General features: G+C 37.9%; 1 protein-coding gene across 1 annotated transcript in view; it reads right to left on the minus strand.

Moving 5' to 3' along the window:
- The window catches only part of LOC128656839 (sodium-dependent multivitamin transporter), a 339,096-nt gene that overhangs the window by 6,256 nt on the left and 307,277 nt on the right, over window positions 1-25,563 (minus strand). Inside the window, exons 14-15 of the mRNA XM_053711005.1 lie at window positions 15,252-15,349; window positions 12,979-13,100 (exon numbers count right to left, since the gene is read on the minus strand). Of these exons, the coding sequence (XP_053566980.1) occupies window positions 12,979-13,100; window positions 15,252-15,349 (220 nt within the window). The remainder of the gene's footprint in view (window positions 1-12,978; window positions 13,101-15,251; window positions 15,350-25,563) is intronic.

Here is a 25,563-nt window from a genome sequence, read left to right on the forward strand (position 1 = left end):
AAATTCTTTCATATTGGCAAGAGTCCATGAGCTAGTGACGTATGGGATATACAATCCTACCAGGAGGGGCAAAGTTTCCCAAACCTCAAAATGCCTATAAATACACCCCACACCCACAATTCAGTTTAACGAATAGCCAAGTAGTGGGGTGATAAAGAAAAGAATTAAAAGCATCAACAAAGGAATTGAGAGGGAGGGATAAAAATAAAAACAGCCAATTCGCTGAAAAAAATTAATCCACAACCCAAATATAAGTTTATTCTCATAAATAAAAGGAAAAACTTAAATCATAAGCTGAAGAATCAAACTGAAACAGCTGCCTGGAAAACGTTTCTACCAAAAACTGCTTACAAAGAAGCAAAAACATAAAAATGGTAGAATTTAGTAAATGTGTGCAAAGAAGACCAAGTTGCTGCTTTGCAAATCTGATCAACTGAAGCTTCATTCTTAAAAGCCCAAGAAGTGGTAACTGATCTAGTAGAATGAGCTGTAATTCTCTGAGGCGGGGCTTTACCCAACTCCAAATAAGCTTGATGAATCAAAAGCTTTAACCACGATGCCAAAGAAACGGCAGAAGCCTTCTAAATGTCATGAATTTTTCATGACAGAACAGACTCCATGTTTTTTTTATTTAAGCCTAACCAGGGCTCAGCTATTATGACATTGTATTTTGTTTTCCTCACTCTTGCTGACTGAGAAGTTTCATATCAATATGTTTTCCATGATTCAAGGTAGTTTACTTGCTTAGGCCCCAGCTAGTCGCTTATTTCTGTAAATAAGTGCAATTTATAACCTTGACTGTAGTTTAGGAATGTTGGGGTAAACATAAATAAAATGAGTATTTTCCTTGAATTTCTACCCTATATGTGGGAGCCATCTACTGTTAGAACAAGAATATTTAATCTAATTAATTTTATGTTAATTAATGATTAAAATATTATAATTAATGACTCCTCCTAGATGAGAGAATGGGAATATATAGGGTCTAGCCCAATGGGAGGGGGTCATTTTCCTGTGCTTGGGAACTGGTCACATAAGATATGGAGTTGGTAATTTGCTAATCAACTACAGAGGTCCGAGATTATTGGATTATAACTGATGAGGCTAGTTTAGCCCACTCGGACAGACCTACGACCTGACAGTTTGATTCCTGTCTGAAAAGGGGGAATTTATTTACTTTGGTGATGTATGAAATTGAGTCACTATAAATGTCAGTGTCATTAAGATTTATACTTTACATTTATATAAAATACCTTTGTTTATTTGATCAGGTAAATTAATTAATTGTTTTATAGCCTGGTGTTTCCTTTTAAAAATTCCTACCACCTGGTCTTATTTGTCGACAATAACATTGGGTGAAACAGGAATTATGATAAATTATTATCTGACGGTTTGTCATAATTATTAATTTACCTGATTCTCTGCAATTACCTTAGAGGGTTTATAATCAAATATTTGGTTCCTATCATCTTGCCAATTTTTGTGTTGTTTTGAAAATATAATTTAATCATCTTTATAGTTTTAACTCTGCATTATTCTGTTTTCTTTGCTATTTGGAGTTATGTTATCGCGTTAGTGATTATTATAGAACTGTAGTTTATATCTCTGTAATATTTTGATTACTTAAGTTTCTATTAAATGCTCATTATTTTTAACAAAATACTTTAATAAAGCTAATTTTTGTTATTCATCTGGTGTCGGTATAATTAATAGACTGATAGCAACTAAAAGGATTCAGATTTGTTTATTACCTTTAATAAGTTATGATAAAATGTGTTATTAAAAATTGCACCATTTCACATAATATACTTTTATAGATAAAGGTGATATTCATAACATAACCTTTCCTGGAACCAGAAAAGATAACAAATAAACTAGAAGTCTTCCTGAAATCTTTAGTAGCTTCAACATAATACACCAGATCTCTCCAAAGAATTCTTAGGATTAGGACACAAAGAAAGGACAGAAATTTCTCGATTAATGTTGTTAGAATTCACAACCCTAGGTAAGAATTTAAATGAAGTCCGCAAAACTGCCTTATCCTGATGAAAAATCAGAAAAGCAGATTCACAAGAGAGCAGATAATTCAGAAACTCTTCTAGCAGAAGCGATGGCCAAAAGGAACAACACTTTCCAAGAAAGTAGTTTAATGTCCAAAGAATGGATAGGCTCAAATGGAGGAGCCTGTAAAGCCTTAAAAACCAAATTAAGACTCCAAGGAGGAGAGATTGATTTAATGACAGGCTTGATAAGAACCAAAGCCTGTACAAAACAGTGAATATCAGGAAGTTTAGCAATTTTTCTGTGGAATAAAACAAAGAGCAGAGATTTGTCCTTTCAAGGAACTTGCAGACAAACCTTTATCCAAACCATCCTGAAACTGTAAAATTGTAGGCATTCTGAAAGAATGCCAAGAGAATTTATGAGAGGAACACCATGAAATTTAAGTCTTCCAAACTCGATAATAAATCTTTCTAGAAACAGATTTACGAGCCTGTAACATAGTATTAATCACTGAATCAGAGAAACCTCTATGACTAAGCACTAGGCGTTCAATTTCCATACCTTGAAATTTAATGATTTGAGATCCTGATGGAAAAATGGACCTGGAGACAGAAGGTCTGGTCTTATTGGAAGTGGCCAAGGTTGGCAACTGGACATCCGAACAAGATCCGCATACCAAAACCTGTGAGGCCATGCTGGAGCCACCAGCAACACAAACTATTGCTCCATGACTATTTTGGAGATCACTCTTGGAAGAAGAACTAGAGGCGGGAAAATTTTAGCAGGTCGATAACACCAAAGAAGTGTCAACGCATCCACTGCTTCTGCCCGAGGATTCCTGGACCTGGACAGGTACCTGGGAAGTTTCTTGTTTAGATGAGATGCCATCAGATCTATTTCTGGAAGACCCCACATCTGAACAATTTGAGAAAACACATCTGGGTGGAGAGACCACTCTTCCGGATGTAAAGTCTGATGACTGAGATAATCCGCTTCCTAATTGTCTATACCTGGGATATGAACCGCATAAATTAGACAGGAGCTGGATTCCGCCCAAACAAGTATCCGAGATACTTCTTTCATAGCTTGAGGACTGTGAGTCCCACCCTGATGATTGACATATGCCACAGTTGTGATATTGTCTGCCTGAAAACAAATGAACGGTTTTCTCTTCAACAGAGGCCAAAACTGAAGAGACCTGAGATTCGCACGGAGTTCCAAAATATTTATTGGTAATCTCGCCTCTTGAGATTTCCAAACCCCTTGTGCTGTCAGAGATCCCCAAACAGCTCCCCAACCTGAAATACTTGCATCTGTTGTGATCACAGTCCAGGTTGGACGAACGAAAGAGGCCCCTAGAACAATACGATGGTGATCTAACCACCAAGTCAGAGATAGTCAAACATTGGGATTTAAGGATATTAATTGTGATATCTTGTATAATCCCTGCGCCATTGGTTCAGCATACAAAGCTGGAGAGGTCTCATATGAAAACGAGCAAAGGGGATCGCGTCCGATGCTGCAGTCATGAGACCTAAAACTTCCATGCACATAGCTACTGAAGGGAATGACTGAGATTGAAGGTTCCGACAGGCTGCAACCAATTTCAAACGTCTCTTGTCCGTTAGAGACAAAGTCATGGACACTGAATCTATCTGGAAACCTAAAAAGGTTACCCTTGTCTGAGGAATCAAAGAACTTTTTGGTAAATTGATCCTCCAACCATGTTTTTGATGAAACAACACTACTTTATTTGTGTGAGATTCTGCAGAACGTAAAGACTGAGCAAGTACCAAGATATCGTCCAAATAAGGAAACACCACAATACCCCGCTCTCTGATTACAGAGAGTAGGGCACAGAGAACCTTTAAAAAGATTCTTGGAGCTGTCGCTAGGCCAAAAGGAAGAGCAACACATTGGTAATGCTTGTGTAGAAAAGAGAATCTCAGGAACTGATAGTGATCTGGATGAATCGGAATATGAAGATATGCATCCTGTAAGTCTATTGTGGACATATAATGCCCTTGCTGAACAAAAAGTCAGAATAGTCCTTATAGTCACCATTTTGAAAGTTGGTACTCTTACATATCGATTCAAAATTTTTACATCCAAAACTGGTCTGAATTAATTTTCTTTCTTTGGGACAATGAATAGATTTGAATAAACCCCCAGACCCTGTTCCTGAAACGGAACTGGCATGATTACCTCTGATAACTCCAGGTCTAAAACAAACTTCAGGAAAGACTGAGCCTTTACTGGGTTTGCAGGTCTGCGTGAGAGAAAAAAAAAATCTTCTCACAGGCGGTCGTCTTACTCTGAATCCTATTCTATACCCCTGAAAGACAATACTCTGAATCCATTGATTTTGGACCGAATTGGTCCAAACATCTTTGAAAAATATTAATCTGCCCCCTACCAGCTGAGCTGGAATGAGGGCCACACCTTCATGCGGACTTGGGGGCTGGCTTTGATCTCTTAAATGGCTTGGATTTATTCCAATTCGAGGAAGGCTTCCAACTGGAAACAGATTCATTGGGGGAGGGATTAGGTTTCTGTTCCTTATTTTGTAGAAAGGAACGAAAACGGTTAGAAGCTTTAGATTTACCCTTAGGTCTTTTATCCTGAGGCAAAAAAAACTCCCTTCCCCCCTCAGTGACAGTTGAAATTATTGAATCCAACTGAGAACCAAATAACTTATTACCTTGGAAAGAAAGAGATAGCAATCTGGATTTAGAAAACATGTCAGCATTCCAAGATTTAAGCCACAAAGCTCTTCTAGCTAAAGTAGCTAAAGACATAGATTTAACATCAATTTGATGATATCAAAAATGGCATCACAAATAAAATTATTAGCATGTTGAATCAAGTTAACAATGCTAGACAAATCATAATCCAATACTTGTTGCGCTAAAGTATCCAACCAAAAAGTTGAAGCAGCTGCAACATCAGCCAAAAAATTTCAGGCCTGAAAAGATGACCTGAATATAAATAGGCTTTCCTTAGATAAGATTCAAGTTTCCAATCTAAAGGATCTATAAAAGAAGTACTATCTTCCGTAGGAATAGTAGTACGTTTAGCAAGAGTAGAGATAGCCCCATCAACTTTGGGGATCTTTTCCCAAAACTCTAAAATAACTGCTGGCAAAGGATACAATTTTTTAAACCTTGGAGGAATAAAAGAAGTACCAGGCCTATTCCATTCCTTAGAAATCATATCAGAAATAGCATCAGGAACTGGAAAAACCTCTGGAATAACCACAGGAGGTTTATAAACAGAATTTAAACGTTTACTAGTTTTAATATCAAGAGGACTAGTTTGCTCCATATCCAATGTAATCAACACTTCTTTTAACAAAGAACAAATATACTCCATTTTAAATAAGATTTGTCAATGTCAATATCTAAGGTAGGATCTTCTGAACCAGATAGACCCTCATCAGAGCAGGATAATTCAGCATGTTGTTGATCATTTGAAATTTCATCAACTTTATGAGAAGTTTTAAAAGACCTTTTACGTTTATTAGAAGGCGGGATGGCAGACAAAGCCTTCTGAATAGAATCAGAAATAAATTATTTTAAATTTACAGGTATATCTTGTGCATTAGATGTTGAGGGAACAGCAACAGGTAATGAACTACTACTGATGGATACATTCTCTGCATGTAAAAGTTTATCATGACAACTATTACAAACCACAGCAGGAGATATAACCTCCACAAGTTTACAACAAATGCACTTGGCTTTGGTAGAACTGTTATCAGGCACCAGGGTTCCAACAGTGATTCTGAGAGTGGATCAGATTGAGACATCTTGCAAATGTAAGAGAAAAAAACAAATAAAGCAAAATCATCAATTTCCTTATATGGCAGTTTCAGTAATGGGAAAAAATGCAAACAGCATAGCCCTCTGATAGAGAAAAAAGGCAAGATGTATATAGGAATGGGGTCTTAAATAATGAAAATATTTGGCGCCAAGTATGACGCACAACAAACAGAAAATATTTTTTTGCCGCCAAAAACCTCCGGAAATGACACACTCGCGTCACAGAAGACACAACCTTGTTAAGAATGACACAAACTTTGGCATTTTGCGCCCTCGCGAGCCTAATTCTGCTCGCGAATTTAAAAGACAGTCAATTTTGAAAAAGAGAGACTATACCCCAGGTAAGAAATACATTTTTAATAAAAAAAAAAGCATTTCCCAGATATGAAACTGAGAGTCTGCAAAAGGAAATATACTGAAAACCTGAATCATGGCAAATATAAGTACAATACATATATTTAGAACTTTATATAAATACATAAAGTACCAAACCATAGCTGAGAGTGTCTTAAGTAATGAAAACATACTTATCAAAAGACACCCATCCACATATAGCAGATAGCCAAACCAGTACTGAAACGGCTATCAGTAGAGGTAATGGAATATGAGAGTATATCATCGATCTGAAAAGGGAGGTAGGAGATGAATCTCTACGACCGATAATAGAGAACCTATGAAATAGATCTCCCGTGAGGAAAACCATTGCATTCAATAGGTGATACTCCCTTCACAACCCTCTGACATTCGCTGTACTCAGAGGAATCAGGCTTCAAAATGCTGAGAAGCGCATATCAACGTAGAATCTAAGCACAAACTTACTTCACTACCTCCATAGGAGACAAAGTTTGTAAAACTGAATTGTGGGTGTGGTGAGGGTGTATTTATAGGCATTTTGAGGTTTGGGAAACTTTGCCCCTCCTGGTAGGATTGTATATCCCATACGTCACTAACTCTTGCCAATTACATCAAAGAAATATCAGTCTTATCCTGCATAACAAGGTCAGTCCAGCCCCGAAATACCAGGCAATTCTCCTCTGAACAAGGGGAACGACAACCCCAGACAATTGTTTCGGCCTCCTTTGGGACTTGTCAGTGAATGGAGCTGCACATGAAGCAACAATCTTGCAGAAGACACTTAAAGGGTCAGTATACTGTAAAATTGCTCGCCTTTAATGTGTTCCCAATTACCGATTTTACCTGCTGGTTTGTATTAAATTGTTTACAAATATATTATTTACCTTTATTTTGGCATCTTGTGTAGCTGCTTTTGTCTGCTGTATCCCCACCTAAACTGAACATTTGAATACTAAAAGGGACATGAAACCCAAATGTTTTATTTCATGATTCAGATGGAGCATAAACAACTTTCCAATTTACTTTTTTTTTTTTTTATCAATTTGCTTCATTAACTTGGTATCCTTTATTGAAGGGGCAGCAATGCACTACTGTGAGCTAGCTGAACACACCTGTAAGCCAATGATAAGCGGTGTATATATATATATATATATATATATATATATATATATATATATATATATATATATATTACACATACACATACATATATATATCCACCAATCATCAGTCATCTCCTGAGCCTAGCTAGGTATGCTTTTTTTTTTTTTAAACAAAGGATATCAAGTAAGCAAAGCAAATTAGATAAGACGTTAATTGAAAAATGGTTTAAAATTGCACACTCTGACTCAAGAAACATACATTTTTGGGTTTCATGTCCCTTTAAGTATTAGCTATAGAAAAACTATGTAAACATAGCCAGCAGAAGAAATTACACTCCCATTGGGGGGTTGGAGAGATAAGTAATACAATCTTTAGTTTTCAATTGTTCTCTCTAAGTACTGGGCTTTGGTATACAAAACATAATTTATATAAGAACTTACCTGATAAATTCATTTCTTTCATATTAGCAAGAGTCCATGAGCTAGTGACGTATGGGATATACATTCCTACCAGGAGGGGCAAAGTTTCCCAAACCTCAAAATGCCTATAAATACACCCCTCACCACACCCACAAATCAGTTTAACTTATAGCCAAGAAGTGGGGTGATAAGAAAAAAGTGCGAAGCATAAAAATAAGGAATTGGAATAATTGTGCTTTATATAAAAAAATCATAACCACCACAAAAAAGGGGTGGGCCTCATGGACTCTTGCTAATATGAAAGAAATGAATTTATCAGGTAAGTTCTTACATAAATTATGTTTTCTTTCATGTAATTAGCAAGAGTCCATGAGCTAGTGACGTATGGGATAATGACTACCCAAGATGTGGATCTTCCACGCAAGAGTCACTAGAGAGGGAGGGATAAAATAAAGACAGCCAATTCCGCTGAAAAATAATCCACACCCAAAATAAAGATTAAATTTTATAATGAAAAAAACTGAAAACATAAGCAGAAGATTCAAACTGAAACAGCTGCCTGAAGTACTTTTCTACCAAAAACAGCTTCAGAAGAAGAAAACACATCAAAATGGTAGAATTTAGTAAAAGTATGCAAAGAAGACCAAGTTGCTGCTTTGCAAATCTGATCAACCGAAGCTTCATTCCTAAACGCCCAGGAAGTAGAAACTGACCTAGTAGAATGAGCTGTAATCCTTTGAGGCGGAGTTTTACCCGACTCGACATAAGCATGATGAATTAAAGATTTCAACCAAAATGCCAAAGAAATGGCAGAGGCCTTCTGACCTTTCCTAGAACCGGAAAAGATAACAAATAGAAGTCTTTCGGAAATTCTTAGTAGCTTCAACATAATATTTCAAAACTCTAACTACATCCAAAGAATGCAATGATTTCTCCTTAGAATTCTTAGGATTAGGACATAATGAAGGAACCACAATTTTTCTACTAATGTTGTTGGAATTCACAACCTTAGGTAAAAATTTAAAAGAAGTTCGCAACACCGCCTTATCCTGGTGAAAAATCAGAAAAGGAGACTCACAAGAAAGAGCAGATAAATCAGAAACTCTTCTGGCAGAAGAGATGGCCAAAAGGAACAAAACTTTCCAAGAAAGTAATTTAATGTCCAAGGAATGCATAGGTTCAAACGGAGGAGCTTGAAGAGCCCTCAGAACCAAATTCAAACTCCAAGGAGGAGAAATTGACTTAATGACAGGTTTTATACGAACCAAAGCTTGTACAAAACAATGAATATCAGGAAGATTAGCAATCTTTCTGTGAAAAAGAACAGAAAAAGCAAAGATTTGTCCTTTCAAGGAACTTGCAGACAAACCTTATCCAAACCATTCTGAAGAAACTGTAAAATTCTCGGAATTCTAAAAGAATGCCAGGAAAAATGATGAGAAAGACACCAAGAAATATAAGTCTTCCAGACTCTATAATATATCTCCCTAGATACAGATTTACGAGCCTGTAACATAGTATTAATCACAGAGTCAGAGAAACCTCTTTGACTAAGAATCAAGCGTTCAATCTCCATACCTTTAAATTTAAGGATTTGAGATCCTGATGGGAAAAAAAGGACCTTGCGACAGAAGGTCTGGCCTTAACGGAAGAGTCCACGGTTGGCAAGAGGCTATCCGGACAAGATCCGCATACCAAAACCTGTGAGGCCATGCTGGAGCTACCAGCAGAACAAACGAGTATTCCGTCAGGAATTTGGAGATTACTCTTGGAAGAAGAACTAGAGGCGGAAAGATATAGGCAGGATGATACTTCCAAGGAAGTGACAATGCATCCACTGCTACCGCTTGAGGATCCCTGGATCTGGACAGATACCTGGGAAGTTTCTTGTTTAGATGAGAGGCCATCAAATCTATTTCTGGAAGTCCCCACATTTGAACAATCTGAAGAAATACCTCTGGGTGAAGAGACCATTCGCCCGGATGTAACGTTTGGCGACTGAGATAATCCGCTTCCCAATTGTCTATACCTTGGATATGAACCGCAGAAACTAGACAGGAGCTGGATTCCGCCCATACCAGAATTCGAGATACTTCTTTCATATCCAGAGGACTGTGAGTCCCTCCTTGATGATTGATGTATGCCACAGTTGTGACATTGTCTGTCTGAAAACAAATGAACAATTCTCTCTTTAGAAGAGGCCAAGACTGAAGAGCTCTGAAAATTGCACGGAGTTCCAAAATATTGATCGGTAATCTCACCTCCTGAGATTCCCAAACCCCTTGTGCTGTCAGAGACCCCCACACAGCTCCCCAACCTGTCAGACTTGCATCTGTTGAAATTACAGTCCAGGTCGGAAGAACAAAAGAAGCCCCCTGAACTAAACGATGGTGATCTGTCCACCACGTCAGAGAGTGTCGTACAATCGGTTTTAAAGATATTAATTGAGATATCTTTGTGTAACACTGAATCTATCTGGAAACCTAAAAAGGTTACCTGTGTCTGAGGAATCAATTAACTTTTTTGTAAATTGATCCTCCAACCATGATGTTGAAGAAAAAACACAAGTCGATTCGTATGAGATTCTGCTAAATGTGAAGCCTGAGCAAGTACCAAGATATCGTCCAAATAAGGAAATACCACAATACCCTGTTCTTCTGATTACAGACAGAAGGGTACCGAGAACCTTCGTAAAAATTCTTGGAGCTGTAGCTAGGCCAAACGGCAGAGCCACAAACTGGTAATGCTTGTCTAGGAAAGAGAATCTCAGAAACTGATAGTGATCTGGATGAATCGGAATATGCAGATATGCATCCTGTAAATCTATTGTAGACATATAATGCCCTTGCTGAACAAAAGGCAGGATAGTCCTTACAGTTACCATTTTGAATGTTGGTATCCTTACATAACGATTCAATATTTTTAGATCCAGAACTGGTTTGAAGGAATTCTCCTTCTTTGGTACAATGAAGAGATTTGAATAAAACCCCAGTCCCTGTTCCAGAACTGGAACTGGCATAATTACTCCAGCCAACTCTAGATCTGAAACACATTTCAGAAATGCTTGAGCCTTCGCTGGGTTTACTGGGACACGGGAAAGAAAAAAATCTCTTAGCAGGAGGCCTTATCTTGAAGCCAATTCTGTACCCTTCTGAAACAATGTTCTGAATCCAGAGATTGTGAACGGAATTGATCCAAATTTCTTTGAAAAAAACGTAATCTGCCCCCTACCAGCTGAGCTGGAATGAGGGCCGCACCTTCATGTGGACTTAGGAGCTGGCTTTGATTTTCTAAAAGGCTTGGATTTATTCCAGACTGGAGATGGTTTCCAAACTGATACCGCTCCTGAGGATGAAGGATCAGGTTTTTGTTCCTTGTTGTGACGAAAGGAACGAAAAACTATTATTTGACCTAAATTTACCTTTAGATTTTTTATCCTGTGGTAAAAAAGTTCCTTTCCCTCCAGTAACAGTTGAGATAATAGAATCCAACTGAGAACCAAACAATTTATTACCCTGGAAAGAAAGGGAAAGCAGAGTAGACTTAGAAGACATATCAGCATTCCAAGTTTTAAGCCATAAAGCTCTTCTAGCTAAAATAGCTAGAGACATATACCTGACATCAACTCTAATGATATCAAAGATGGCATCACAAATAAAATTATTAGCATGTTGAAGAAGAATAATAATGCTATGAGAATTATGATCTGTTATTTGTTGCACTAAAGCTTCTAACCAAAAAGTTGAAGCTGCAGCAACATCCGCTAAAGATATAACAGGTCTAAGAAGATTACCTGAACACAAGTAAGCTTTTCTTAGAAAGGATTCAATTTTCCTATCTAAAGGATCCTTAAAGGAAGTACCATCTGCCGTAGGAATAGTAGTACGCTTAGCAAGGAGTAGAGACAGCCCCATCAACCTTAGGGATTTTGTCCCAAAACTCTAATCTGTCAGATGGCACAGGATATAATTGCTTAAAAACGTTTAGAAGGAGTAAATTAATTACCCAAATTATTCCATTCCCTGGAAATTACTTCAGAAATAGCACTAGGGACAGGAAAAAGTTCTGGAATAACTACAGGAGATTTAAAAACCTTATCTAAACGTTTAGAATTAGTATCAAGAGGACCAGAATCCTCAAGTTCTAATGCAATTAGGACTTCTTTAAGTAAAGAATGAATAAATTCCATTTTAAATAAATATGAAGATTTATCAGCATCAACCTCTGAGACAGAATCCAGAACTTTATAAAAAAGTGCCCAACCATAGCTTAGAGTGTCACAGAAAATAAGACTTACTTACCCCAGGACACTCATCTACATGTTGTAGAAAGCCAAACCAGTACTGAAACGAAAATCAGCAGAGGTAATGGTATATAAATAAGAGTATATCGTCGATCTGAAAAGGGAGGTAAGAGATGAATCTCTACGACCGATAACAGAGAACCTATGAAATAGACCCCGTAGAAGATCATTGAATTCAAATAGGCAATACTCTCCTCACATCCCTCTGACATTCACTGCACGCTGAGAGGAAAACCGGGCTCCAACCTGCTGCGGAGCGCATATCAACGTAGAATCTAGCACAAACTTACTTCACCACCTCCACAGGAGGCAAAGTTTGTAAAACTGATTTGTGGGTGTGGTGAGGGGTGTATTTATAGGCATTTTGATGTTTGGGAAACTTTGCCCCTCCTGGTAGGAATGTATATCCCATACGTCACTAGCTCATGGACTCTTGCTAATTACATGAAAGAAATAGAGATAACACAATGAAGCATTTGTAAGTATAGAAAGTGATAAGATAAGGAGATCTGATTTTCCTGCAAGCTTGTCCCATTTTAATTGGTTGTGGTGTCAAAGAACAAAACCCAGCTATTTAATAAACAAAATAAACCTAAACAGAAGCAATTTATCATACATTTTATACTCCGCTGCTGGTATAACAAGTGATTAGAAGCACATTAAGAGGAATCTAGTATTACAGTAAGATGAAAAAAAAAGTCCCAGAGGAAATAAAAGTGGAGAGGTTTCCAGTTAAACACTTCAAAGTAATGAAAGCAATTAATCATTACTAGAAAGAAATGAGTCATTTGTCATTTAGTAACGTCTGACTGGGACAACTATTATGATATGTTTCCAGCCCTGGGAATAAGACTAAACACAATCTATACACAAACACACATGTAAAAAATATATCTACAATTCTCAAATACTGGTTTTCTACATAGATGGTTATTACAGATATACACAGAATGTTATAAAAAGGATCTAGTACCTCTGTAATATCCGGCACACCATAACGCAGCTTCTTCAGGTACCTCTTTGGCAAGAAAAACAGGAGTTTGGGAAGGACAAGGAAGACAGTTCGAGGATTAATATCTCGCCCCTTTATTGGACCTGTAAAACAGACAGACTATTTTAAAGGGGCATGAAACCCAAACAATTTTCTTTAATGATTCGGATAGAACATACAATTTTAAACAACTTTCCAATTTACTTATATTATCTAATTTGATTCATTCTCTTGTTATTCTTTGATGAAGGAGCAACAAAGCACTACTGGCCAATGCAAAGATGCATATGTGTGCAGCCACCAATCAGCAGCTGCTGAGCCTACCTAGGTATACTTTTCAACATGTGATACAAATAGAACTAAACAAATTTGATAATAGAAATAAATTGGAAAGTTATTTAAAATAAAATGCTCTATCTGAATCATAAGAAAAGAAAAAAACAGTGTTTCATGTCTCTTTAATCTGAAAATGTTTGTGCAACATCGACATATATAAAATGTATGTGAAAATATAAGCAATTAGCCGCTGCAGGATCACTTGTGTGTTCTATATTTAACCTCTTGATTGCCAGGTTTTATTAAATTTGCAATTTCCTTTAGCAACCAAAGAGTGAAAAAACACAACCCATAGACGGTATTACTTGTTACACAGAAAATGGAATCACATATCTGCATAATAACTATAACCTTAGAGAAAGGAATATAGAGAGGTCACTGTCATACAAGCAAACAAGCATACCCCTCAAGGTATTAGTACTGAAAATGCAGAACTGATAGTCATTCTACAATCCATATATCTACTCCCCCCCCCCCCCCTCCAACTATTCTGCTATGTTTAGGGAACCATTAAAGGCAAAGTAAGGTCAAAATTAAAATGGGTGCATTTAAATTTGCACCAGTATTCTTCAGACCTTCACAGAGAGTCAGCGGTGACTTGTATGACACACCACTGGCAACTCTGAGCAGGCATAGTGTCTGAATACTGGTGCCTTCACAGAATATGTGAGTATGCCGCAGAAAAACAGTAATGACTTACTAGAAGCATTTTTGCATATATACATTTTGACTTTTCTATTACTTTAAAACTGCTGTGTCTTTGGACAATGTGGTCTCTCATCATATAGGTACCTAAGAGTAAACCAGCTCCAGCAGCAAGAAAAGAGGTACGTGTATGCCGGGAGCCCTCTGAAGGCGTTACATCCATCACCTCTAAACTTACACCTATCTAGTATATGTATATGGGTACACAAGTGTGTGAGGAAAATTTTAATTAAATCCTATTAAGCAAAATATTGATATTTTATCTCTCAAAGAAAAGCAGTTTGGGTACATTTCCATTATACGGACGCCAGCACAATTATATAAATCTAATCATAATTCAGTAAATATTAACCTTGGCTCATCCTAAAATTACTCCAAGGAAAAATCACCAGGCAAATAAAAAAAGCATCACATGCAGAAAAAAAGAATGTAGAACCATCCTGCTGACCAACTGCCCAAGAACCATAAACATCACATGTGGTATTAGCCTTTAGCCTTCTGTGGAACACACCGGTATATATAGGGAGCAATCTATTTTTGACAGACAATATGACCACAGTGCAACACTAATAGTAACAGAGTTCCTTAGGGTCACCCCTTTGCATCCTGTCTAAAAATCACACATATCTTTCTCTATGTGATCAAGTTTGTTCCTAAAAACGTCTGCTTTATTTTCTGCACTTCTCTCTTTGTCTTTTCAGTCCGTTTTCTTCACATATTCTCCTTGTCCCTTCCTTTGAGTACTGTGAAGATTGGTATTTTGCAGCAAACCATTAACTGGCTCAGTCCAAGAGTCTCACTAGACATAAGGCTGACTGTAAGATGGAGTAAGTGCCATTTGCAAGTAAGCATTGCAGAGTCCGTTTAAGATTTGCAATGTGCTGTACAAGAGATGCAAGTTCATGTGTCACCATTTAATGTTCCTTTCTATCTTTATCTATGTATGATTCTCCCAAACCTCCATATTAAATCCAATCACTCCTGTAGCTACAATTTATATGTTCTACTTCATTCTTACTGCACAATAGATTACAATCTTTCTTTTGCATAGTGCTCTCATCAACCTCCCCTCTGCCATTGACAATATTTTTACTAATTAAACAAGTAATACAAGCTATCTATATCACTGCTACTCGCCGCTGCACTACATTTTATCACTGAGTAAATGATAATGCCTGAATGTGAATAGGCTACCTGCTCAATAATATACATACCAGTGAGAAGGCTTACAATGAGTCCCACGATAACCACGGTAGTAGAGTTGTGAGCGCTGTACCACATGTACGACAGCGAGTAGAATTTCTGCAGGCCACTGAAACGAATTTAAAACACAGTAAACATCTTACTTTATGTAATGCAACCACTACAACATAGTGTTTACCGATAGATAAGGCACGTGTACAGAACAAACATGAATTAATAACTCAATATCTACACTTTGGCAGGACCATACCATTACTAGTAGATGTGCACTGGAGAAGCTACAAATATCTGTCAATAGTCTAAGAGTCAGTTTATGAAAGGGGGGAAAAATATTGTAGTAAAATTGTAGAGCCCATATCTCATATAAAGTAGTGATTTATCAAAGAACAGCTATTTTATTTTTATTGGTTTGTTTTATACAAAATGTTTGCAAATACAACGACCACATGCAAGTGGTATGAAAAAGATAGAAAGCAAGTGACAAACAATACAGTTCAAAATTAGAGCTCTCAAATGTGTCTTCCTTATTGCTCCAAGCTTTAGGTTTCTTCCCATCAAAGCTGTAGTCCTGGGGAGTCCAAAAATCTTAGTACAACGGAGTGAAAGGTGTAAGGGCGCACCCACAGTGTCTTGAAATGTGAGCAAGAGGGCTTTAAATCTCTTCTGAGTGTGGAGAGCTGCTTAAAACTACGGTTAGCGGAGCTTTGTCACTTGTGGTCTTGCTAAGTATAAAAGTTTTTAAACAAGAAACTAAGGCCTAGATTTAGAGTTTTGTCGGTAACGACCCGCGTAGCCAACGCTGGCTTTTTTCTGGCCGCACCTTTTAAATACCTCTGGTATTGAGAGTTCACAGAATGGCTGCGTTAGGCCCCAAAAAGGGAGCGTACAGGCATATTTAACGCCACTGCAACTCTTGATACCAGAGTTGCTTACGGACGCTGCCAGCTTCAAAAATGTGCTCGTGCACGATTCCCCCATAGAAAACAATGGGGCTGTTTGAGCTGAAAAAAAAAACCTAACACCTGCAAAAAAGCCGCGTTCAGCTCCTAAAGCAGCCCCATTGTTTTCTATGGGGAAACACTTCCTACGTCTGCACCTAACACCCTAACATGTACCCCGAGTCTAAACACCCCTAACCTTACACTTATTAACCCCTAATCTGCCGCCCCCCGCTATCGCTGACCCCTGCATATTATTATTAACCCCTAATCTGCCGCTCCGTAAACCGCCGCTACTTACATTATCCCTATGTACCCCTAATCTGATGCCCCTAACACCGCCGACCCCTATATTATATTTATTAACCCCTAATCTGCCCCCCACAACGTCGCCTCCACCTGCCTACACTTATTAACCCCTAATCTGCCGAGAGGACCGCACCGCTATTATAATAAAGTTATTAACCCCTAATCCGCCTCACTAACCCTATAATAAATAGTATTAACCCCTAATCTGCTCTCCCTAACATCGCCGACACCTAACTTCAAACATTAACCCCTAATCTGCCGACTGGAGCTCACCGCTATTCTAATAAATGTATTAACCCCTAAAGCTAAGTCTAACCCTAACACTAACACCCCCCTAAGTGAAATATAATTTAAATCTAACGAAATTAATTAACTCTTATTAAATAAATTATTCCTATTTAAAGCTAAAATACTTACCTGTAAAATAAATCCTAATATAGCTACAATATAAATTATATTTATATTATTGCTATTTTAGGATTTATATTTATTTTACAGGTAACTTTGTATTTATTTTAACCAGGTACAATAGCTATTAAATAGTTAAGAACTATTTAATAGCTAAAATAGTTGAAATAATTACAAAATTACCTGTAAAATAAATCCTAACCTAAGTTACAATTAAACCTAACACTACACTATCAATAAATTAATTAAATAAAATACCTACAATTACCTACAATTAAACCTAACACTACACTATCAATAAATGAATTAAATACAATATCTACAAATAAATACAATTAAATAAACTAACTAAAGTACAAAAAATAAAAAAGAACTAAGTTACAAAAAAAAAAATATTTACAAACATTAGAAAAATATTACAACAATTTTAAACTAATTACACCTACTCTAAGCCCCCTAATAAAATAAAGCCCCCCAAAATAAAAAAATGCCCTACCCTATTCTAAATTACAAAAGTTCAAAGCTCTTTTACCTTACCAGCCCTGAACAGGGCCCTTGGCGGGGCATGCCCCAAGAAATTCAGCTCTTTTGCCTGTAAAAAAACACATACAATACCCCCCCCCAACATTACAACCCACCACCCACATACCCCTAATCTAACCCAAACCCCCCTTAAATAAACCTAACACTAAGCCCCTGAAGATCTTCCTACCTTATCTTCACCTCACCGGGTATCACCGATCCGTCCTGGCTCCAAAATCTTCATCCAAGCCCAAGTGGGGGCTAGACATCCATCATCCGACGGCTGAAGAAGTCCAGAAGAGGGTCCAAAGTCTTCATCCTATCCGGGAAGGCAACCATCTTCTTCCAAGCGGCATCTTCTATCTTCATCCGATGAGGACCGGCTCCATGGTGAAGACCTCCAGCGCGGACCCATCTTCTTCCGACGACGTCCAACTGAAGAATGACGGTTCCTTTAAGGGACGTCATCCAAGATGGCGTCCCTCGAATTCCGATTGGCTGATAGGATTCTATCAGCCAATCGGAATTAAGGTAGGAAAATTCTGATTGGCTGATGGAATCAGCCAATCAGAATCAAGTTCAATCCGATTGGCTGATCCGATCAGCCAATCAGATTGAGCTCGCATTCTATTGGCTGATCGGAACAGCCAATAGAATGCGCTGGAGGTCTTCACGATGGAGCCGGTCCTCATCGGATGAAGATAGAAAATGCCGCTTGGAAGAAGATGGTTGCCGGTCCGGATCTACTCTTCTTCCCGTATAGGATGAAGACTTTGGACCCTCTTCTGGACTTCTTCAGCCGTCTGATGACGGATGTCTAGCCGCTTGGGCTTGGATGAAGATTTTGGAGCCAGGACGGATCGGTGATACCCGGTGAGGTGAAGATAAGGTAGGAAGATCTTCAGGGGCTTAGTGTTAGGTTTATTTAAGGGGGGTTTGGGTTAGATTAGGGGTATGTGGGTGGTGGGTTGTAATGTTGGGGGGGGGGGTATTGTATGTGTTTTTTTACAGGCAAAAGAGCTGAATTTCTTGGGGCATGCCCCGCAAAGGGCCCTGTTCAGGGCTGGTAAGGTAAAAGAGCTTTGATCTTTTGTAATTTAGAATAGGGTAGGGTATTTTTTTATTTTGGGGGGCTTTGTTATTTTATTAGGGGGCTTAGAGTAGGTGTAAATAGTTTAAAATTGTTGTAATATTTTTCAAATGTTTGTATTTTTTTATTTTTTGTAACTTAGTTCTTTTTTATTTTTTGTACTTTAGTTAGTTTATTTAATTGTAGATATTGTATTTAATTCATTTATTAATAGTGTAGTGTTAGGTTTAATTGTAGGTAATTGTAGGTATTTTATTTAATTAATTTATTGATAGTGCAGTGTTAGGTTTAATAGTAACTTAGGTTAGGATTTATTTTACAGGTAAATTTGTAATTATTTTAACTATTTTAGCTATTAAATAGTTCTTAACTATTTAATAGCTATTGTACCTGGTTAAAATAAATACAAAGTTACCTGTAAAATAAATATAAATCCTAAAATAGCTATAATATAATTATAATTTATATTGTAGCTATATTAGGGTTTATTTTACAGGTAAGTATTTAGCTTTAACCCCTTAATGACCAACGACGTATGGGGTACGTCCTGCAAAAAAATGCAGTTAATGACCAAGGACGTACCCCATACGTCGTTGGTCTTTGAAAGCAGTGGAAGCGATCCTGATAGCTTCCAGCTGCTTTCATGTTATTGCAGTGATGCCTCAATATTGAGGCATCCTGCAATAACTGTTTTTAGCCATCCGATGCAGAGAGAGCCACTCTGTGGTCCTCTCTGCATCGGCTATCGATGGCCGTTATCGATGGTGGGTGGGAGCTCATCTAGGGAGGCGGGTGGGCAGTCATTGGTGGAGGAGGGGGGAGGGATCTAGTGCGGGTGCCCGCACGGGCGCGTGCACGAGAGCCGTGCACGCCCGTGCATGGGCGCGCGCGTGCACGTGAGCTCTATAAAAACAGCATCAATATGCTGTAGATCTGGAGGGTGGGAGAGAGGAGTGGGGAGGGTGGGATTTTAAAATCAAGGCATCTGGGAGAGGGTGGGGGGTTGGATGTTGAGGGGGGGGCAGCTATACTACAGAAATAAATACAATATTTAATAAAATAAAAAAATAAAAATACATTATTATTTTTAAATATGGTGCCCAATAAAGGCAGAGGGGGGGGGTTAAAGAGCTGTTTGGGGGGGGATCAGGGAGGTTGGGGGCTAAGGGGGGTCCTACACAGCAGAAGAATTTTTTTTTTTTAAAAACTAAAACCCCCCAAAAAACTTATTTTAGTACTGGCAGACTTTCTGCCAGTACTTAAGATGGCGGGGACAATTGTGGGGTGGGGGAGGGAAGGGAGCCGTTTGGGAGGGATCAGGGGGTGGGATGTGTCAGGTGGGAGGCTGATCTCTACACTAAAGCTAAAATTAACCCTGCAAGCTCCCTACAAGCTTCCTAATTAACTCCTTCACTGCTAGACATAATATACGTGTGATGCGCAGCGGCATTTAGCGACCTTTTAACTACCAAAAAGCAACGCCCAAGCCATATATGTCTGCTATTTCTGAACAAAGGTGATACCAGAGAAGCATTTACAACAATTTGTGCCATAATTGCACAAGCTGTAAATTTCAGTGAGAAACCTAAAATTGTGAAATATTTTAAGTTTTTTTTAATTTGATCGCATTTAGCGGTGAAATGGTGGCATGAAATATACCAAAATGGGCCTAGATCAATACTTGGGGTTGTTTACTACACTACACTAAAGCTAAAATTAACCCTACAAGCTCCCTACATGCTTCCTAACAAAGGGGATCCCAGAGAAGCATTTAAAACCATTTGTGCAATAATTGCACAAGCTGTTTGTAAATAATTTCAGTGAGAAACCTAAAGTTTGTTAAAAAATTTGTGAAAAAGTGAACATTTTTTTTATTTGATCGCATTTGGCAGTGAAATGGTGGCATGAAATATACCAAAATGGGCCTAGATCAATACTTTGGGATGTCTTCTAAAATATATATATATACATGTTAAAGGATATTCAGGGATTCCTGACAGATATCAGTGTTTCAATGTAACTAGCGCTAATTTTGAAAAAAAGTGGTTTGGAAATAGCAAAGTGCTACTTTTATTTAGTGCCCTATAACTTACAAAAAAACCAAAGAACATGTAAACATTGGGTATTTCTAAACTCAGGACAAAATGTAGACGCTATTTAGCATTGGTGTTTTTTGGTGGTTGTAGATGTGCAACAGATTTTGGGGGTCAAAGTTTGAAAAAAACATAATTTATGTAAGAACTTACCTGATAAATTCATTTCTTTCATATTAGCAAGAGTCCATGAGCTAGTGACGTATGGGATATACATTCCTACCAGGAGGGGCAAAGTTTCCCAAACCTTAAAATGCCTATAAATACACCCCTCACCACACCCACAATTCAGTTTAACGAATAGCCAAGAAGTGGGGTGATAAGAAAAAAGTGCGAAAGCATATAAAATAAGGAATTGGAATAATTGTGCTTTATACAAAAAAATCAAAACCACCACAAAAAAGGGCGGGCCTCATGGACTCTTGCTAATATGAAAGAAATGAATTTATCAGGTAAGTTCTTACATAAATTATGTTTTCTTTCATGTAATTAGCAAGAGTCCATGAGCTAGTGACGTATGGGATAATGATTACCCAAGATGTGGATCTTTCCACACAAGAGTCACTAGAGAGGGAGGGATAAAATAAAGACAGCCAATTCCTGCTGAAAATAATCCACACCCAGAATAAAATTTTTAATGAAAAAAAAATAAGCAGAAGATTCAAACTGAAACCACTGCCTGAAGTACGTTTCTACCAAAAACTGCTTCAGAAGAAGAAAACACATCAAAATGGTAGAATTTAGTAAAAGTATGCAAAGAGGACCAAGTTGCTGGTTTGCAAATCTGATCAACCGAAGCTTCATTCTTAAACGCCCAGGAAGTAGAAACTAACCTAGTAGAATGAGCTGTAATCCTTTGAGGCGGAGTGTTACACGACTCAACATAGGCATGATGAAATAAAGATTTCAACCAAGATGCCAAAGAAATGGCAGAAGCTTTCTGATCTTTTCTAGAACCGGAAAAGATGACAAATAGACTAGAAGTCTTTCGGAAAGACTTAATAGCTTCAACATAATATTACAAAGCTCTAACAGCATCCAAAGAATGCAATGATTTCTCCTTAGAATTCATAGGATTAGGACATAATGAAGGAACCACAATTTCTCTACTAATGTTGTTAGAATTCACAACCTTAGGTAAAAAATTCAAAAGAAGTTCGCAGCACCGCCTTATCCTGATGCAAAATCAGAAAAGGAGACTCACAAAAAAGAGTAGATAATTCAGAGACTCTTCTGGCAGAAGAGATGGCCAAAAGAAACAAAACTTTCCAAGAAAGTAATATAATGACCAAAGAATGCATGGGTTCAAAAGGAGGAGCTTGAAGAGCCCCCGGAACCAAATTCAAACTCCAAGGAGGAGAAATTGACTTAATGACAGGTTTTATACGAACCAAAACTTGTACAAAACAATGAATATCAGGAAGATTAGCAATCCTTCTGTGAAAAAGAACAGAAAGAGCAGAGATTTGTCTTTCAAGAAACTTGCGGACAAACCTTTATCTAAACCATCCTGAAGAAATATAAATCTTCCAGACTCTATAATATATCTCTCTAGATACAGATTTACGAGCCTGTCACATAGTATCAATCACAGAGTCAGAGAAACCTCTTTGACCAAGAATCAAGCGTTCAAACTCCACACCTTAAAATTAAGGTTTTGAGATCCTGATGGAAAAAAGAACCTTGAGACAGAAAGACTGGTCTTAACGGAAGAGTCCACAGCTGGCAAGAGGCCATCCGGACAAGATCCGCATACCAAAACCTGTGAGGCCATGCTGGAACTACCAGCAGGACAAACGAGCATTCCTTAGAATATTGGAGAATACTCTTGGAAGAAGAACTAGAGGCGGAAAGATATAGGCAGGATGACACTTTTAAGGAAGAGATAATGCATCCACTGCCGCCGCCCGAGGATCCCTGGATCCGGACAGATACCAGGGAAGTTTCTTGTTTAGATGAGAAGCCATCAGATCTATTTCTGGGAGTTCCCACATTTGAACAATCTGAGGAAATACCTCTGGGTGAAGACCATTCGCCCAGGTGCAACGTTTGGCGACTGAGATAATCCGCTTTCCAATTGTCCATACCTGGGATATGAACCGCAGAGATTAGACAGGAGCTGGATTCCGCCCAAACCAAAATTCGAGATACTTCTTTCATAGCCAGAGGACTGTGAGTCCCTCCTTGATGATTGATGTATGCCACAGTTGTGACATTGTCTATCTGAAAACAAATGAACAACTCTCTCTTCAGAAGAGGCCAAGACTGAAGAGCTCTGAAATTGCACGGGGTTCCAAAATATTGATCGGAAATCTCACCTCCTGAGATTCCCAAACCCCTTGTGCCGTCAGAGACCCCCACACAGCTCCCCAACCTGTAAGACTTGCATCTGTTGAGATTATAGTCCAGGTCGGAAGAACAAAGAAGCCCCCTGAACTAAACGATGGTGATCTGTCCACCATGTCAGAGAGTGTCGTATAATCGGTTTAAAGATATTAAGTGAGATATCTTTGAGTAATCCCTGCACCATTGGTTCAGCATACAGAGCTGAAGAGGTCGCATGTGAAAACGAGCAAAGGAGATCGCATCTGATGCGGCAGTCCTAAGACCTAAAATTTCCATGCATAAGGCTACCAAAGGGAATGATTGTGACTGAAGGTTTTGACAAGCTGAAATCAATGTTAAACTTCTCTTGTCTGACAAGGACAGAGTCATAGACACTGAATCTATTCTAGAAACCTAAAAAGGTTACCCTTGTCTGAGGAATCAATGAACTTATTGGTAAATTGATCCTCCAACCATGAACTTGAAGAAACAACACAAGTCGATTCATATGAGATTCTTCGAAAATGAGAAGACTGAGCAAGTACCCAGATATCGTCCAATAAGGAAATACCAAAACCCTGTTCTCTGATTACAGAAAGAAGGGCACCGAGAATCTTTGAAAAAAATTCTTGGAACTGAGGCTAGGCCAAACGGTAGAGCCACAAAACTGGTAATGCTTGTCTAAAAAGAGAATCTCAGAAACTAAAAGTGATCTGGATGAATCGGAATATGCAGATACACATCTTGTAAATCTATTGTAGACATATAATGCCCTTGCTAAACAAAAGGCAGGACAGTCCTACAGAAACTGAATGTTGGTATCCTTACATAACGATTCAATATTGATAGATCCGGAACTGGTCTGAAGGAATTGACCTTCTTTGGTACAATGAAGAGATAAAATAAAACCCCAGCCCCTGTTCCAGAACTGGAACTGGCATAATTACTCCAGCCAACTCTAGATCTGAAACACATTTCAGAAATGCTGAGCCTTTGCTGTGTTAACTGGGACACGGGAAAGAAAAAAATCTCTTAGCAGGAGGCCTTAACTGAAGCCAATGCTGTACCTTTCTGAAACAATGTTCTAAAACCAGAAATTGAGAACGGAATTGATCAAAATTTCTTTGAAGAAAACGTAATCTGCCCCATACCAGCTGAGCTGGAATAAGGTCCGCACCTTCATGGGTACTTAGGAGCTGGCTATAGGTTTTCTATAAGGCTTGGATATATTCCAAACTGGAAATAGTTTCCAAACTGATACCGCTCCTGAGGATGAAGGATCAGGCTTTTGTTCCTTATTGTGAGGAAAGGAACGAAAAATGATTATTAGACCTAAATTTACCTTAGATTTTTTATCCTTTGGTAAAAAAGTTCCCTTCCTTCCAGAAACAGTTGAAATAATAATTTATTACCCTGGAAAGAAAAGGAAAGCAAAGTTGACTTAGAAGACATATCAGCATTCCAAGTTTAATCCATAAAGCTTTTCTAGCTAAAATAGCTAGAGACATATACCTGACATCAACACTAATGATATCAAAAGATGGTATCACCAATAAAATTATTAGCATGTTATAGAATAATAATAATGCTATAAAAATATGATCTGTTACTTGTTGCGCTAAAGCTTCTAACCAAAAAGTTGAAGCTGCAGCAACATCCGCTAAAAATATAGCAGGTCTAAGAAGATTACCTGAACATAAGTAAGCTTTTCTTAGAAAGGATTCAATTTCCTATCTAAAGGATCCTTAAAATGAATTACTATCTACCGTAGGAATAGTAGCACATTTAGCAGGAGTAGAGACAGCCCCATAACCTTAGGGATTTTGTCCCAAAAATACTCTAATCTGTCAGATGGCATAGGATATAATTGCTTAAACGTTTAGAAGGAGTAAAAGAATTACCCAAATTATTCCATTCCCTGGAAATTACTTCAGAAATAGCATCAGGGAGATTAAACACTTCTGGAATAACTACAGGAGATTTAAAAACCTTAATTAAACGTTTAGATTTAGTATCAAGAGGACCAGAATCCTCTATTTCTAATGCAATTAATACTTCTTTAAATAAAGAACGAATAAATTCCATCTTGAACAAATACAAAGATTTATCAGCATCAACCTCTGAGACAGAAACCTCTGAACCAGAAGAACCATTATCAGTATCAGAATGATGATGTTCATTTAAAAATTCATCTGAAAAAAGCGAAGTTTTAAAATACTTTTATGTAAACTAGAAGGAGAAATAACAGACATAGCCTTCTTAATGGATTTAAAAAATAAAATCTCTTATGTTATCAGGAACACTCTGAAAATTAGATGTTGACGGAACAGCAACAGGTAATGTAACAGTACTAAAGGAAATTTTATCTGCATTAATAAGTTTGTCATGACATGCAATACAAACAACAGCTGGAGAAACAGATACCAACAATTATAGCAGATACACTTAGCTTGATAGCTCCAGCACTAGACAGCGATTTTCCTGTAGTATCTTCTGACTCAGATGCAACGTGAGACATCTTGCAATATGTAAGAGAAAAAACAACATATAAAGCAAAATTGATCAAATTCCTTAAATGACAGTTTCAGGAATGGGAAAAAATGCCAAAGAACAAGCTCCTAGCAACCAGAAGCAATGA

This window comes from Bombina bombina, chromosome 4, assembly GCF_027579735.1.
Source record: "Bombina bombina isolate aBomBom1 chromosome 4, aBomBom1.pri, whole genome shotgun sequence".
NCBI classification, from domain to species: Eukaryota; Metazoa; Chordata; class Amphibia; order Anura; family Bombinatoridae; genus Bombina; species Bombina bombina.